This window comes from Caretta caretta, chromosome 1 (genome assembly GCF_965140235.1).
Source record: "Caretta caretta isolate rCarCar2 chromosome 1, rCarCar1.hap1, whole genome shotgun sequence".
In the NCBI taxonomy this organism is placed as follows: domain Eukaryota; kingdom Metazoa; phylum Chordata; order Testudines; family Cheloniidae; genus Caretta; species Caretta caretta.
In genome coordinates, this window is record NC_134206.1 from 56,317,267 (window position 1) to 56,335,248 (window position 17,982).

A 17,982-nucleotide genomic window follows, 5' to 3' on the forward strand; every position below is an offset into this window, starting at 1 on the left:
AGCTGCTCCCTGGCTTAGTGTAGAGAACTAGTCTATGGATCTGGCTGGGGCTGGGGATTCTCCATCTGGGTATTCTACAGAGGTGGCCTACTCAGTGCCTGAGAAGGGAAGGAATTGATCCCACTGGGCCTGATCCTGAGGAATGCTAAGTACTCACAATGACCTTGACTAAAGTGTGACTTGTGGGTGCTCAGTACCTCTCAGGACCAAGGCTATACACTTTTATACCAGCCCTCGCTGCTCAGTTTATGGAGTAGCATTTGGATTACCTGCTGAGAAATGCACTCGTTTTCTAATCCTGGTTAGAGATCAGGTGCTGAGCTGGAGTCCTGAAGGAAAGAAGATGAGGACAATATGAACATGTAACTGGGCTGCATTCTCTAATGCTTTAACTGCCATGAAGTCACCCTCAGGGTAGATATTAATATCAGCAAACAGACAGATAGAAGGGGATCATTCGCTGATTGAAGATGGATTGCCACTAAATAAAGCAAAATGGTCATGCAGTGTTGGTAGACTGCCCAAAAGTAACAAGTTGCTTGTGACTAAGGAAGCCAAGATCACAGGGTAGTGAGTCACCCTGTCATTTGAAAAACCTTGGATGTTTCTATTGTTAAATGTGTTTCCAGTTTCCTTCTTTAAACATTTTATCATGATCTGTTAACCAATGTTAATTCTGTTTATGGTGTGTTTATTCAAGATACCACCACTTGGAAATATATGGATCAGCCTCTTTTCAGGGACGCTACAATTCACCCTAATGCTTGGGAGTCAGCTTCCCAGAGAACAGAAAATGTTTCTGAATCCTCTCATCAAGGCTACATGTCTGATGTCCAGCCAAAGAATTCTTCCCTTGATAGTCCAAAGCCACCCAGTGTAGCAACAACAGAAAAGTGCTTTATGCAGATCACAGGCATGACCTGTGCATCATGTGTGTCGAACATTGAAAGAAATCTGCAAAAAGAAGATGGTGAGATGTTTAAAATTCCTATAGAGGGTCTGTAAAGTACTTTGGGATCTTCTGGATGTGAAGGATACTGCATTCTGTCAATAATAATTAATACTTAGCTCTTACATAGCTCTTTACATCAGTAGATCTCAAAGCACTTTACACAGATCAGTGTCATTATCCCCACTTTACCTTTGGGGAAACTGAGGCACTAGGTGGGAAGTGACTTGCCCAAGGTCACCCAGCAGGGCAGTGGCAGAGCCAGGAATTGAACCCAGGTCTCCTGAGCCCCTGTCCAGTGCTCTGTCTCCTAAAGCTCTATTCTTGTTATACACATTAAAATGTATTCTTGAGGGTAGGTGTAATTAATATTCTTATTTAGTTAATTATGTACTCATGTTGATACTAGCCACTCTACTATATTCAATCTGTCAGTGACTATACCAGTTGGGGGATATACCGGATAGTAGGGATAGCTGGTGGATAGACCCATAGTAAGACATAGCACCTCCCCCAAAGAGCTTCCAATCTGATTCTCATGTTCTTCTAATGCTAATGGGATTTGCATGAATAAATTAAAGGAAAGAATACGTATCTTGAGAAACGGAAGTTTTTGTCCTATTTTGTCAATATGCTTGTGGCATAACACTAGAGTGGGGAGAGTGATTAAAGCCATTAACTGTCCAAGCATTATATTACTGGTGTGCCCCTTGATTATCAGTTGCATTAAGTGCTCCTCAAAGAAGGTACAAGTTTCTAATATAACCCAATTGCTCCCATTGCAGGTATCGTTTCAGTGCTAGTAGCACTGATGGCAGGAAAAGCGGAGATAAAATACAAGCCAGAGAGCATTCAGCCTCTTGAAATAGTACAGCTGATCCAAAACTTGGGCTTCGATGCTACAGTCATAGAAGACCATACTGATACAGATGGCAATGTAGAGCTTATTGTGAGTATCATGGATAGGAACCTAAGCGGTTTTGTGGTACGTGTACAAATTTGACTGGAATGTGTCTTTGCAAAGGAATCTATTTTAGTGGTTGTGTTTTTGAACAGCTGTGGTGCTGGGTGCTGCTGCTGCTGCTTTTCTTAACTACTCAAGAAAAAAATTATTCTAAAGGGGCAAAAATGTTTTGACTCGGTAAGGAGATATTAACACCTACCCAAGTGCACAGAGAAACCTTTCTTGGCAGGAAAACACTGCACTCCTCATGAGTCCAGTGAAAACTTATTTTTTTATCAGTTTCACAAGCAGTGCAAACTTTTTGCATAACTTTGAAAAGTCCCAAACAATAAATCTTCATTAACACATCTTCAGACTTGCTAATACTCTTTTTCTTTATGGCCAGAATAATGGTGATCAAATACATAATAATAATTAGAGCCCTGCAAATCTGTGGATATCCACTTTATATCTGCTGATGCGGTTGTATTGTTTACTATATTTGTGGATCATGGATAGGATGCGGATCCAAAATTTTGTATATATGCAGGGCTCTAACAGTAAGACAGGGTAAAAGGTGGCGCATGGAACGTGGGTCGGATACAAGTTAATTATTGCAGATGCAGATTGGATGCGGATCCAAATTTTTGTATCCGCACAGGACTTTAATAATAATACCTGAAACTTCATACAAAGATCTCGAATTCTGTATAAACTTTGCAAATTGTTTATACAGGGCCAAATCCTACTATGCTCTATTTCCAACTTCTGAAATAAAGGCTGCTTCTCTGCTTCCCTCTCCCCTCACCAGTCCCACTTCAGGGGCAGTGGTGAGAGAGATTTCTCTGAACTGTAGAGATCACTAACTGCATTTACATTTCTGTTCTTCAGATTACGGGGATGACTTGTGCTTCCTGTGTTCACAATATTGAATCCAAACTAACCAGAACTAATGGCATCTTCTATGCCTCCGTGGCACTTGCTACCAGCAAAGCTCACATCCAGTTTGATCCTGAAATCATTGGACCTCGAGATATTATACAAATTATTGAGGTAAGTTATTAAAACAAACCAATAATAAATATAAGGTGATGTTAAAACAAATGGAAGTGACTAAAAGTGCTGAGGTTCACTGACCTTTGCAGCTTTAGATAAAGTACACTTTCCCATATGTGACAAAGCCAATAGTGTATGGTCAATGGAGGCTACATACTTCAAAGGGTAGCCTCCAGAGACAATAACGATTTCAGTGCTTTTTAAAAGTATCAATAGCTCGTAAAAATGTGATGTACCCCTCATTACTGCTCAGTGTACTGCACCAGGTCCTTCTCTGAACTGCAGATAGTCCAATGGAATGTTACCTCAGATTGCTCTCTACTGCCACCTAGAGACTCTAAGAGCCTCTCTGCAGCAAAAAGGCACTAAACCCAGGTAAATACCACTTTGAAAACGTACGGTAGACCCTCAGAGTCACAAACACCAGAGTTACGAACTGACTGGTCAACCATACACCTAATCTGGAACCGGAAGTTCACAGTCAGGCCGCAGCAGAGACCAAAAGGGGGGGGAAAAAAGGCAAATACATTACAGTACTGTGTTAAATGTAAACTACTAAAAAATTAAGGGAAAGTTTTAAAAAAGAAGATTTGACAAGGTAAGGAAACTGTTTCTGCGTTTCATTTAAATTAAGATGGTTACAAGCTGCATTTTTCTTCTGCATAGTAAAGTTTCAAAGCTGTATTAAGTCAATGTTCAGTTGTAAACTTTTGAAAGAACAACTATAATGTTTTGTTCAGTTCTGAACATTTCAGAGTTACAAACTGCGATGGAGTTCCTGGGGTGCAACCTGGACTGTGGGACTGCTGAGCCCTCTGTCCCACCAATCTGGGGTGTCCCTCTCACACTGTGATGCTGTGTCAAGCCACAAACCTCTGACTGGCACTGCACTTACGCAGACATCCACAGGCAGGGACGCACCCAACTGAGTTACATGAATGATCTCCCAGCCACTCATGAACCATCAACAGGGAGACTCCAGCCAGTTTCCCCCACCTCCCCAGCCTTGCACCCCAGAACCGTACTGTCTTGCCCTGGTCAGAAGCCTGGCCAGTGTAAGTTCATTACCCAGTTTGCCTCTTCTGTGATGTGGAGAGGACACACACTAGCCTTTGCAAACTGAGCTGAGATTTCCTAAGCACTTCAACCAAAACACCGTTTTAGATAAAATATAAAATAGATTTATTAACTACAGAAAGATAGATTTTAAATGATTATAAGTAGCAAGCATAGAGATCAAAGTTGGTTACTTAAGAAATAAAAATAAATTCGTAGTCTGAGTTCTAGAAACTAAACAGGGTTTGAATCAAGCCGTGTCTCACCCTGACAGAGGGTACAAACAGGTCACATATCCTCAATACACAGGCTGGGACTCTTTCCCGGCCTGGGACCACCCTCCCCAGTTCAAAGTCTTTGTCTTCCAGATGTGTTTCCAGGTATTAAGTTGTGGAGGGAGCAAGGCCAAATAAAGATGTCACTCCCCCTCTTCTATAGTTTCTTCCACACCTTGCTGAAAATATCTTTGCAATGATGTGGATTACTTCACCCCCATGGCATATGTGCCTTCTCCAGGAAATCTCTAGGATAGTGGATTCTTTTCTTGATGGATGTTGATGAGCTGTTGACGCTGTCTGGCTACTCTGTTGTAGTACCTGAAAGGCTGGTTGTGGGTGTTCCCATCCTCACAACATATTGCTGTATGTGTTACTGAAATACTTCATAACCTCACATATAATGATAACACATACAATCCAATGGGATATTAGTGTTCAACAGATCAAGACTTTTAAAATCATACCTCACAAGGCATACTTTATACAAAACATATCATAATTATATGATGGTGGTGAATATGGGGATTCCAGGGTGCTACTTTGAGTACAGAGTGTCACACGAACAACCTCCATTCTGAGGTTCTATTGTACCTCAATTTTGATTGGAATTGATTCCCATGGTGGTTCAGAATAATCAGTGAGACGCACAATAGATGTTCAGAGCAGACTCTTAAAAGCAAAACACCTTGTAATATGCCTCTAAAGAAAATAATACCAACTCGGCAGTAACCACTACATCCATAAAATCTGTTACATAGTGAAGTATCATCATGCCAGTTTTGCTAGGGATGCTTTTAATTCTCTTCAGGAGGGGCAGGAGGGAGTGTAATTTTTCTGTGTGAACAGTATGGCAGAGAGTACAGTAACTCCTCTCTTTAAAGTTGTCCCGGTTAACGTTGTTTTGTTACGTTGCTGATCAGATCATAATGGTCCCTTCTGACCTTAATGTCTATGAGTTAGGGAACATGCTCATTTAAAGTTGTGCAAAGCTGCCTGCTTTGTCCACTGCTTGCAGGAAGAGCAGCCCTGTGGAGCTAGCTGGTGGGGGCTTGGAACCAGGGTGGACCGGCAGCCCCCCTATCAGCTCCCTGCTCCCCTAAGTTCCCTTTGCAGCAGCCGCCCAGCAGGCTGTCAACTGCTGGCAGTTCAGCTGTCCCTCCCTCCACTGCCATGTGCTGCTCCTGCCCTCTGCCTTGGAGCTGCTCCCCGAGCCTCCTGCTTGCTGGTTGGGGTGGGGGAGGGAGAAGAGCGGGGCTAATGTCAGGGTATCCCCCTCCCCCTTGCTCCTGCACCCCACTTACCCCATCTCCATAGAGCAGGGGGTCACATGACAGGGCTCAGGATGGAGGAAGCTTCCTGGCAGCAGCTGCTGCGGTCTCAGCTTCCTGATTAACTCAACAAGGCAGTGCACTTAAGAGTGGGTCAGCCTACTTAAAGGGGAAATGCGCATCTCTCTCACACTCACGGTGTGTGTCTCTGTCTGCCATGCTGTCTCCCCTCCCTCTATTCCTGCTGCCTTGTAGCGTGTGAGGCTACATTAACAACGAGTAAACCCCTTGAGGGCTCAGCCAGTTGCTAGTTCATCATTTAGCAGTAAGGCACTCCCTGGGAAGTGTCCCACCCTCTGACTTCACCACCTCAACCAAGCTTCACAATCATCATTCCTGTGTACAGTATTAAATTGTTTTGTTTAAAACTTATACTGTGTGTATATAGAAATATATATAGTCTTTCGTCTGGCCAAAAAAAAAAATTTCCTTGGAACCTAACCCCCCCCCCCCATTTACATTAATTGTTACGGGGAAATTGGATTCGCTTAACATCATTTCACTCGTCGCATTTTTCAGGAACATAACTACAATGTTAAGTGAGGACTTACTGTACTATGACAGGGAAACAGATTGTACCAAAATCAGTTAATTCATTTTGTGCTCTAGGATATTCCTTCAGAGAGTGTTTCCAAACTGCAGAATTGGTACAGCCTTACAGTGAGTTGTCAAGTAAATGGTGGGAGTTACTGATAATGGTACACTAAGTTGTAAGGTGGTGCTGGTGGTTCTGTAAAGCAAATCCTACCACTGGCCTTTCAGATAATTCCAGTTATCAAGTATAAATGTACCTGTGCTAACAGTGGTGTTGTTTATATTCCAGTAGCCCTGCAAAGTTCCAGTCAGATTTGGGGCCCCATTGTGCTGGGCACGGTATAGAAGCACATGGAAAGGCAGTCCCATTCTAATTAGTTTGTTGTTTTGGCTCCTGCCATGCTGCTGTTCACTACTGGTTCTTGCTGCTTTCTATGGTGGCTTGACGTATACCTGTGTTATACCAATAAAATAAAAACCAGCAGGATCTTATTAAAGGGAAAAAAAGGCAAAATACCACATTTATTGTGACTACAGAAAGAATCATAGTAAGCAGTTAGTTATAGCTATAACATTCCATTCAATCTCATATTTATTCACACATTCATTCTCTCTCTCTCTCACACACACACACACACACACACACACACACACACACACACACACACACACACACACACACACACACACACACACACACACACAGAGGTTCTGCAAGGTTATCATAGTTACCAGCCTTAGAGTTGCTCATGCCAAGCCACTAGCCAGGTGGCCTGGACATGAGGAGGGAGCAGGGCCTCGTCAGATGCACATCTGATGCTTCTGGAAGTTGGTTTGCAGAATCAGACCCCAAAGTTCTCACTTTCTAGAGTCCATTTTTATAGGAATTTCTTCCTATGCCAGTCTATGGGAATTGCTTCATCATGCTGTTGCTGAATCAATCAGCAAATAGCACATTCCTGATGGCTCCGTGCTGCCAGATGTTATCTTGTTCTTTGGTTCTCCCATTCTTGAGGCTGTTGGGTGGATTCCAGTCTGCCCTCTGGGGGTCCTCTGGTTATTTCCACTTGACGCCTTCTTCAGCCGATGGACACTGGATTCTTAGACTGGCACCTCGCTGATCATTCAGTTATTATCCACACCAAGCATCCATCCACATACATCCTCTATCTCTATTTTAATCACAATTGTTAATACAACAAAAGGGCGGGGAGTCTCTGGGTGCTGTTTCTGTTGTTACAGAGTATTGCTTTGAGTCTCTCTCTGTGTGAATTGCTTTGAGAACAGACTGTCTTAGAAGGTACTAACGCAATTAGCATCAAGTTTCACACATAGAGGGAGAGAAACAGTACCAAAAACCAAGAGACCTCTTAATTAGTAATACCCTGGAATTTAAACTATAGGGAATCAAACTCGTTTGTGATTTTAATACAGAACTTCTTTAATATGATCCAACACCTGCAGTACTGTACCGTTAAGGAGATCCTATCAAGGTTTATAGATTCATAGATATTAAGGTCAGAAGGGACCATTATGATCATCTAGTCCGACCTCCTGCACAACGCAGGCCACAGAATCTCACCCACCCACTCCTGTGATAAACCTCTCACCTATATCTGAGCTATTGAAATCCTCAAATCATGGTTTCAAGACTTCAAGGTGCAGAGAATCCTCCAACAAGTGACCCGTGCCTCATGCTACAGAGGAAAGCGAAAAACCCCCAGGGCCTCTTCCAATCTGCCCTGGAGGAAAATTCCTTCCTGACCCCAAATATGGCGATCAGCTGAATCCTGCGCATATGGGCAAGACTCATCAGCCAGATACCCAGGAAAGAATTCTCTGTAGTAACTCAGATCCCACCCCATTTAACATCCCATCACAGGCCATTGGGCCTATTTACCATGAATAGTTAAAGATCAATTAATTGCCAGAATCATGTTTATCCCATCATACCATCTTCTCCATAAACTTATCGAGTTTAATCTTGAAGCCAGATAGGTCTTTTGCCCCCACTACTTCCCTTGGAAGGCTATTCCAGAACTTCACTCCTCTGATGGTTACAAACCTTCGTCTAATTTCAAGTCTAAACTTCCCGATGGCCAGTTTATGTCCATTTGTTCTTGTGTCCACATTAGTACTGAGTTTAAATAATTCCTCTCCCTCTCCGGTATTTATCCCTCTGATATATTTATAGAGAGCAATCATATCTCCCCTCAACCTTCTTTAGCTTAGGCTAAACAAGCCAAGCTCCTTGAATCTCCTTTCATAAGATAAATTTTCCATTCCTCGGATCATCCTAGTAGCCCTTCTCTGTACCTGTTCCAGTTTGAATTAATCCTTCTTAAACTTGGGAGACTAGAACTGCACACAGCATTCCAGGTTCACAGGCCTACCAGATTTAATGATGTCTCACCCTCCATATGGTATTTTTATTTTGTGAACAGTAGAACCTCAGAGTTACGAGCACCTCAGGAATGGAGGTTGTTCATAACTCTGCACAAAACGTTATGGTGGTTCTTTCAAAAGTTTACGACTGAATATTGACTTAATACGGCTTAGAAACTTTACTATGCAGAAGAAAAAAGCCGCTTTCCCTTTATTTTTTAGTGGTTTACATTTAAGACTACTGTGCTGTATTTGCGTGTTTGTGGTGTTTTGTTTTGTTTTTTTTGCAGTCTCTTCTGCTACCTTATTGTGTATTTCTGGTTCCAAATGAGGTGTGTGGTTGACTGGTCAATTTGTAACTCTGGTGTTCATAACTGAGGTTCTGCTGTATTTGTTTTAAACATTTCCTCAGTGAAGTTTGAGGGGGAATATCAGTCCTTCAGAATCCCAGCTGCGTCCACTGTTAAACTCAGGATGTTTGATTTCTTATGACTGTGGATGTGTGTCATAATAGAGGTACCTTACCATCCATGTTCTGCCTTCTACTCCATCATCATCGGCATTATCTGAACTCCTCTCACTTTGGCAGGCACTATAAATAAATAAGGAGGCATTCACCAAAGCGTGGAACAGTCCCCTGTTCTGACGTTTCTGATTTTAAATTTATCCTTTTAGATGAAGTTTTCATCTGTTGTACATAATAAATCTCAATTAACCAAACTCTTTTTGTCTTGTTTTTTTAATAAAAAGGGAATTGGTTTTCATGCTTCCTTGGCCAAGAGAGACCCTAATGCTCATAACTTGGATCACAAAAAGGAAATAAAACAGTAAGTATGACTTTCACAAAGAGAGGGCCTCTACAAGTGTGACCGTAATCTGCTCAACAGTTAATCTGGTTTATATTTGTGCAAGGCATATTTAATATGCATGTACGTAGTCATTTGCTGTTCAGTTCAATTACTCAACAGAGCTGTAAACGGGAGTTTGAGTGGGAGTTCAAAAGGGGAGTTTGTCTTGTGGTGCTTGTTGGGGGTTTGTTTTTGCTGTGGGTGGTGGTGTTTGGGTGTGGTTTGTGTTTCCTAGATTAACAGGATTTAGGTGGGAAGGCTATGATAGATACAGAGGCAGCAGTGGGAATGATCCATGTAGTGGAAGACACAATGAGGATGACTGGATGTGGAAGCTGCGATATGTACATGATCCTGGAGGGGGTACCTCGTAAGAGTTTTGTCTGCATTAAATGCCATCTGATAGAGCTGATGGAGGAAAAGATCCGAGGTTTGGAGATGCAGGTGGAAAGTCTGGTTGAGTTTAGGAAAGGGTTTGAGCAGAGTTTGGAGCAAAGGCATGAGGTATCTGAAGGGAAAAGCTCAGACTTGCAGATGGAAGCAGGACTGGGGAATTCTGAGGGGAGACTGGGTGAGGAAAGTGGTCAGTGGAAGCATGTGACTAAAAGAACCAGGCAGAGGAAAAGATGGGCTAGTGAAGGCGAAATAGAGCTCAAGAATAGGTTTGCAGAGTTGGAAAATGAAGAAGGGGCTCAGCAGGTAATCACTGAAGATGGAAGGGCAAGGAAGAAGAGAAGAGCGGCTGGTCCTATAGGAAAAGGGGAAGAGTTAATGGAGACTACACCAAATATGAGCCCCAGGAGGATACAGGATGGGTTGAAGAGGATTACAAGGGAGAATAGGAATGGAAAGAACTTGCAGCCAGAGGGAACAGGGGATAGACTGGAGAACAGCACCGTCACCAGGAAAAGGCAGGTCTATGTGATCGGGGGATACAGCCGTGGGTAGGAGGAAGGGCTGTGTAGATACCAGTCTAATAGGTCATACTGGCTGTAGAATGAGCGTGCCTAATAGGGTACAGAATGTGAGTGAGGCCAAACAGCAAAAATTTAAGATGTTTGTACACCAATGCGAGGAGCCTAGGTAACAAAATGGAGGAACTAGAGCTACTGGTGCGGGAAGTGAAACCAGATATTATAGGGATAACAGAAACATGGTGGAATAGTAGTCATGACTGGACTACAGGTATTGAAGGGTATGTGCTGTTTAGGAAAAACCGAAATAAAGGTAAAGATGGTGGAGTAGCATTGTATATCAGTGATGAGGTGGAATGTAAAGAAATAAGAAGCGATGAAATGGATAAGACAGAGTCCGTCTGGGCAAAAATTACATTGGGGAAGAAAACTATTAGAGCCTCCCCTGGGATAAAGAAAAGGAGTACTTGTGGCACCTTAGAGACTAACCATGGTGCCACAAGTAATCCTTTTCTTTTTGCGAATACAGACTAACACGGCTGTTACTCTGTCCCCTGGGATAGTGCTTGGGGTGTGCTGTAGACCGCCGGGATCTAATTTGGATATGGATAGAGTCCTTTTTAATGTTTTTAATAAAGTAAATACTAATGGAAACTGTGTGATCATGGGAGACTTTAACTTCCCAGATATAGACTGGAGGACAAGTGCTAGTAATAATAATAGGGCTCAGATTTTCCTAGATGTGATAGCTGATGGATTCCTTCAGCAAGCAGTTGCTGAATCAACAAGAGGGGATGCCATTTTAGATTTGGTTTTGGTGAGTAGTGAGGACCTCATAGAAGAAATGGTTGTAGGGGGTAGTCTTGGCTCAAGTGGTCATGAGCTAATTCAGTTCAAACTGAACGGAAGGATTAACAAAAATAAATCTGCAACTAGGGTTTTTGATTTCAAAAGGGCTGACTTTCAAAAATTAAGGAAATTAGTTAGGGAAGTGGATTGGACTGAAGAATTTATGGATCTAAAGGTAGAGGAGGCCTGAGATTATTTTAAATCAAAGCTGCAGAAGCTATCAGAAGCCTGCATCCCAAGAAAGGGGAAAAACTTCATAGGCAGGAGTCGTAGACCAAGCTGGATGAGCAAGCATCTCAGAGAGGTGATTTAAGAAAAAGCAGAAAGCATACAGGGAGTGGAAGAAGGGAGGGATCAGCAAGGAAAGCTACCTTATTGAGGTCAGAACATGTAGGGTTAAAGTGAGGCAGGCTAAAAGTCAAATAGAGTTGGACCTTGCAAAGGGAATTAAAACCAATAGTTCAAGGTTCTATAGCCATATAAATAATAAGAAGAAAACAAAGAAAGAAGAAGTGGGACTGCTAAACACTGAGGATGGAGTGGAAGTCAAGGATAATCTAGGCATGGCCCAATCTCTGAACAAATACTTTGCCTCAGTCTTTAATAAGACTAAAGAGGATCTTAGGGATAATGGTAGCATGACAAATGGGAATGAGGATATGGAGGTAGACATTACCATATCTGAGGTAGAAGAGAAACTTAAACAGCTTAATGGGACTAAATCAGATAATCTTCATCCAAGAATATTAAAGGAATTGGCACATGAAATTGCAAGCCCATTAGCAAGAATTTTTAATGAATCTGTAAACTCAGGGGTTGTACCGTATGATTGGAGAATTGTTAATATAGTTCCTATTTTTAAGAAAGGGGGAAAAAAAGTGATCCGGATAACTATAGGCCTGTTAGTTTGACATCTGTAGTATGCAAGGCCTTGGAAAAAAATTTTGAAGGAGAAGGTAGTTAAGGACATTGAAGTCAATGGTAAATGGGACAAAATACAACATGGTTTTACAAAAGGTAGATCGTGCCAAACCAACCTGATCTCCTTCTTTGAGAAACTAACAGATTTTTTAGACAAAGGAAAGGCAGTGGATCTAATTTACCTAGATTTCAGTAAGGCATTTGATAGCGTGCCACATGGGGAATTATTAGTTAAATTGGATAAGATGGGGATCAATAGGAAAATTGAAAGGTGGATAAGGAATTGGTTAAAGGGGAGACTACAACGGGCCTACTGAAAGGTGAACTGTCAGGCTGGAGGGAGGTTACCAGTGGAGTTCCTCAAGGATCGGTTTTGGGACCAGTCTTATTTAATCTTTTTATTACTGACCTCGGCATAAAAAGTGGGAGTGTGCTAATAAAGTTTGCAGATGATACAAAGCTGGGAGGTATTACCAATTTAGAGAAGGACAGGGATATCATACAGGAGGATCTGGATGACCTTGTAAACTGGAGTAATAGTAATAGGATGAAATTTAATAGTGAGAAGTGTAAGGTCATGCATTTAGGGATTAATAACAAGAATTTTAGTTATAAGCTGGGGACGCATCAATTAGAAGTAACGGAGGAGGAGAAGGACCTTGGAGTATTGGTTGATCATAGGATGACTGAGCCGCCAATGTGATATGGCCATGAAAAAAGCTAATGCGGTCTTGGGATGCATCAGGAGAGGTATTTCCAGTAGGGATAAGGAGGTTTTAGTACCGTTATAGAAGGCACTGGTGAGACCTCACCTGGAATACTGTGTGCAGTTCTGGTCTCCCATGTTTAAGAAGGATGAATTCAAACTGGAACAGGTACAGAGAAGGGCTACTAGGATGATCCAAGGAATGGAAAACTTGTCTTATGAAAGGAGACTCAAGGAGCTTGGCTTGTTTAGCCTAACTAAAAGAAGGTTGAGGGGAGATATGATTGCTCTCTATAAATGTATCAGAGGGATAAATACCGGAGAGGGAGAGGAATTATTTAAGCTCAGTACCAATGTGGACACAAGAACAAATGGATATAAACTGGCCACCAGGAAATTTAGACTAGAAACTAGACAGAGGTTTCTAACCATCAGAGGAGTGACATTTTGGAACAGCCTTCCAAGGGAAGCAGTGGGGGCAAAAGATCTATCTGGCTTTAAAATTAAACTCGATAAGTTTATGGAGGAGATGGTATGATGGGATAACATGGGTTTTGGTAATTAACTATTCATGGTAAATAGGCCCAATGGCCTGTGACGGGATATTAGATGGGTTGGGATCTGAGTTAACCAGGAAAGAATTTTCTGTGGTATCTGACTGATGAATCTTGCCCATATGCTCAGGGTTTAGCTGATCGCCATATTTGGGGTCAGGAAGGAATTTTCCTCCAGGGCATATTGGAAGAGGCCCTGGAGGTTTTTTGCCTTCCTCTGTAGCATGGGGCACGGGTCACTTGCTGGAGGATTCTCTGCTCCTTGAAGTCTTTAAACCACGATTTGAGGACTTCAATAGCACAGACATAGGTGAGAGGTTTTTTGCAGGAGTGGTGGGTGAAATTCTGTGGCCTGCGTTGTGCAGGAGGTCAGACTAGATCATAATGATCCCTTCTGACCTAAATATCTATGAATCTACTCTTTTATACGCATTTGGATTACCTTGCAGTTTTTACTTGTAGAGAGTTATGTATCTGAAACATGCAGATAGCAAAGGAACTTCTTAAGCCAAAGTGTTTAAGCACTGGAAAGAAGTAATGACTTGGAGCCAGTTTTGCCGAGGGCTGAATGCGCTCAGCTCAGCCAGGGAGCTGTACATGTGCAGTATTTGGGCCCCAGTACTACCAAAGTGTACTCTAATACCATGGATTCACTACTTCTACTTTTCAGATGGAGGAAATCTTTCCTGTGCAGCCTAGTGTTTGGAATCCCTGTCTTGATCTTAATGATATATATGCTAATACCTGCTGGCCAACAGCATGGCAGTATGGTGCTGGAACGAAATCTAATTCCTGGATTATCTATTTTAAATCTTCTCTTCTTTGTCCTGTGCACTTTAGTTCAGGTATGTAAATGGTATTTCTTGGGTATTTTCTTTCCTTTCAATGTCCCCTTACTTAATCTGATTTAATACAAAAAATTAGACTGGAAAGCCGTATTGGATTGCATCCACCCCCCTGTAAATTCAGGATATATAGGATAAAGTGGCCCTATATATAAGTGAGTCAGTGACCAAATCAAGAGTTGAACTCAGGACCTTAACTCTTCTATCATAATGTTCACCCCCGCATGTCACCCCTTTATTTTCTCTCTTCACCTGTCATGTCATGCCTGGTTAGATTGTTTGGGGAGAGGGTACCATCTTATTCTGTATATTTTATTATATATATGTAATATGGCACCCAAGTTGTGTTAGTTATCTTTTTAGATAGATAAGATGGTATCCTCTCCCCAAAGAATTCAATCTAACCAGGCATGACATGACAGGTGAAGAGAGAAAATAAAGGGGTGGCATGCTGGGGTGAACATTATGATAGAAGAGTTAAGGTCGTGAGTTCAACTCTTGATTTGGTCACTGACTGTGACCTTGGGCAAGTCACTTAATCTTTATGCCTCCATTTTCCCCTACACTGTAATAAAAGGATAATAATACTGACCTACTAACCTCACAGGGTGGTTGAGACTGCAGCAGTTAATGTGAGAGGATAAAGGAGGGATGTCTACAACACAGAGCAGTGAGAGGGGGAAAGGAGCACAGAGGGGTGGGGATCAAGAAGTGAAAAGTGGGTAAGATAAGAGTGAGACAGAAGCGATGGGTGGGTGGGGTAGCAGTGAACTTAGGTTACTTTTTTCTTGCTGCATTCCTGTTCTGTTGCAATGAGGCTTTAAAAGCATTTCCTCACAGTCCTGCTATGACATGACTACATCTAACTATTTAGAACATTTCTATTTAATGGACCTAATTCTCTCTTACACACACTGATGTAAATCAGGAGTAACTCCATTATTTTTCATTTGTATTGCAGTAGCAGGTAGGGGGCCCAGTCATAGACAGGGGACCCCATTGTGTGAAGTGTTGCACAAAGAGAACAAAAAGACCATCTCTGTCCCCAGGGGTTTTACATTGTAAGACAATTCCATTGAAGTTAGACCATGGTTAAATTAGTGTGAGCTAAGAATCAGGCTCATTAACGTCAGCCTCACTATTTACAGCTCTTTGCTATAATCTGTACTGTACATGCCCTGCTTTCACTGCTGTGATTAATAGGCATTTGTATATACTTTCACTGACAGTTCCTCGGTGGATGGTACTTTTATGTCCAAGCTTACAAATCACTGAAGCACAAAACAGCCAATATGGATGTACTGATTGTGCTGGCCACAACTATTGCTTATATATACTCTTGTGTGATCTTGGTGGTGGCTATAGCTGAAAAAGCAGAGGAAAGCCCCGTCACGTTCTTTGACACACCACCTATGTTGTTCGTATTCATTTCTCTTGGGAGATGGTTGGAACACATAGCAAAGGTAACTAGTCTACACGTTAAGCACTTATGAACAGTAATGAAGAAAATAATATGGCATCTCTATGAACAGAAACTGCTTACATGTATTTTGGTAGGAGTGTTTCTGGCGTGCAGTGTGGCGTACGCTGCAGTTTGATGAGAGCCTGGTGGGTTGCTATGTTAACTGCACACACAGGATCATAGAACTGTGGGTCTGGAAGGGATCTTGAGAGGTCATCAAGTCCAGCCCCCGTGCATGTCTACTTAAAATGTGAGACACATGATGGGTGAGGTAATACCTTTTATTGGACCAACTTCTCAAGCATTTATCTTTATTTATGTTGTTTGCATAGAGTAAAACATCAGAAGCACTTGCTAAACTAATGTCTCTCCAAGCTACTGAAGCTACCATAGTGACTCTTGGACCTGACCACTCCGTCATCAGGTATATATTATTCACCCAAAGCCCTTCAGCCTGCTGGGATGGGCTGACTAGATCTGATGCATTTAATGGTAAAAGCATTTTTGTTCCTATTAACGGGATGGATCAAATTGTTCATCTCTCATAATTGGGTGCTTCTTACAGGGAGGAGCAGGTGGCTGTTGAACTGGTTCAGCGGGGTGACATTGTAAAAGTTGTCCCTGGTGGGAAGTTCCCAGTTGATGGAAAAGTCATTGAAGGCAGCTCTATGGCAGATGAATCTCTCATTACTGGTAATTTTCTTTATGCTTAGCAAAGCTAGCTGGCTGCTGGATCTCCTTCTTAAACTGGTCACACTTGTTCCCTGTATTCATTCTCCTCTTCATCCACTCCTCTTAGCTTTGGGAAAGTTCTGATACAGATTCAGACTACTTTATGGGACTGGCCTTTATACCAGGCTGATTCAAACCCTGATATCTGGTTACACCGGACTTTGGGGAAGACTGGATCTGGATTAGATGCCTCTGTCTAATTCTGATCATCATGACTTCTGTTGATCAGCTAACAGCAGTGTCGCATGGACTTCAGGACTGAGGGGCTTTAGGCACGGTTGTCTTAGACCTAAAAGGTGCTGGGGACCTGGAGGGAGTTTTCTCTGGAAGAATATTTGCAAAAATGGTGCATTTTTAAAACTAACTAATAAACTGTAAATAGACAATATCTCAAATCCATCAGGAAGTGAATGCACGGACTTGAGAAGGACAACCCCAGGCATTCATCAAGGGAGCAGGATAGAAGGAGAGCATTATCTTCTAACATTTGCTATGCTCATCAGAATTTTTTCTACTTCATGATATTTCCACATGGGAAACTGTGATGTTGAGACAGAGACATAGATATAGATATATTATTTTTTTAACCTGGTTCCTGCCATTATAAATCCTTTAAAGGAACTATAAACCTTAACTGTTCATTTGGTTGCTTGCTTTGGGTTGATGTGATTTTTGGAGGGGTGGGTGAAATTTTCTCATTTTGAGAACCAGCCACATCATTAACCTCGTGTGTAGAAAAAAATATGACTAAGGAAATACAGATTGGCTCCCAGTGTACTAGCGCTTGTCACAGTGTGCACATGGGAACTTTGCAAAGGTGGCAGTTTCTCTAGTCTCTGGAAGGGAAGGGGCTAGACCGCTTGCTCTCTGACATAGATGCCAAAAGAAGTTCTCCTAAGGTATCTGCATGTATTGAGTCAGTTTGTCCTTGGCCTTTGTGGGGGTGCACAGAAGAGAAGGAGTGAAAAAGATCAAGGACCCTTCCCTTTCCCCCCGTGTGTATTTTGTACAAGGGCCAGGAAGAGTCTCAGGCCCTGTGCTCAGAGGAGTATGGCTAAAGCGGATTCTCCTTTAACTCACTGTAATGCAATTTTGGAACATGAAAATATTAATTCCCTCCCCACTAACCTCATGATGTTCTTAGTGGCCAGGCAGTGCAGCATTGTGATGTCCTAGGTGGTCATGGCCTTGTTACAGTATTGTTCCACCTCGTTCCGACTGTCGACTGAGCCTGAGCAGACTGACTAGTAATGTGATAAATGGTGAATTCCCTGGCTGAGATACATAATTAAAAAACAACCTTACTAGTCTAGCTCATTTGTCTCAAGGTTGCAACTGAGGCACATTGAACTAGCTGATTCTGATCTTTGAGTGGCAGGGATCAGAGGTCATTTGGATACGCTGGGACACGTCCATTCAAGGCTCTAAAAATAAACAATAGGCAGAGCCGGTGGTAGGCATAAACAGAATAAGCAACTGCTTAGGGCCCTTGAGCAGCTCAAGGGGGCTCCCTATTAATTATTAGTTGGGTGGGGGAGAGAAATATTCCTGATTAGGACCCCCAGTGGGCTAGCGCTGGCATCAATAACCTTCAGACTCAATAACTGCTAGCCAAACAGCCT

General features: G+C 42.3%; 1 protein-coding gene across 7 annotated transcripts in view; it reads left to right on the forward strand.

The window, feature by feature from the left end:
- The window catches only part of ATP7B (ATPase copper transporting beta), a 78,259-nt gene that overhangs the window by 38,981 nt on the left and 21,296 nt on the right, over positions 1 to 17,982 (forward strand). For 6 of the 7 annotated variants that reach the window (XM_075128263.1, XM_048848826.2, XM_048848848.2 and 3 more), the window contains 8 exons: positions 701 to 970; positions 1,735 to 1,898; positions 2,784 to 2,945; positions 9,280 to 9,356; positions 13,992 to 14,166; positions 15,396 to 15,629; positions 15,961 to 16,052; positions 16,194 to 16,321. In XM_075128263.1, coding sequence (XP_074984364.1) covers positions 701 to 970; positions 1,735 to 1,898; positions 2,784 to 2,945; positions 9,280 to 9,356; positions 13,992 to 14,166; positions 15,396 to 15,629; positions 15,961 to 16,052; positions 16,194 to 16,321 — 1,302 coding nt within the window. The remainder of the gene's footprint in view (positions 1 to 700; positions 971 to 1,734; positions 1,899 to 2,783; positions 2,946 to 9,279; positions 9,357 to 13,991; positions 14,167 to 15,395; positions 15,630 to 15,960; positions 16,053 to 16,193; positions 16,322 to 17,982) is intronic. The other variant, XM_048848840.2, reaches the window with a different exon arrangement.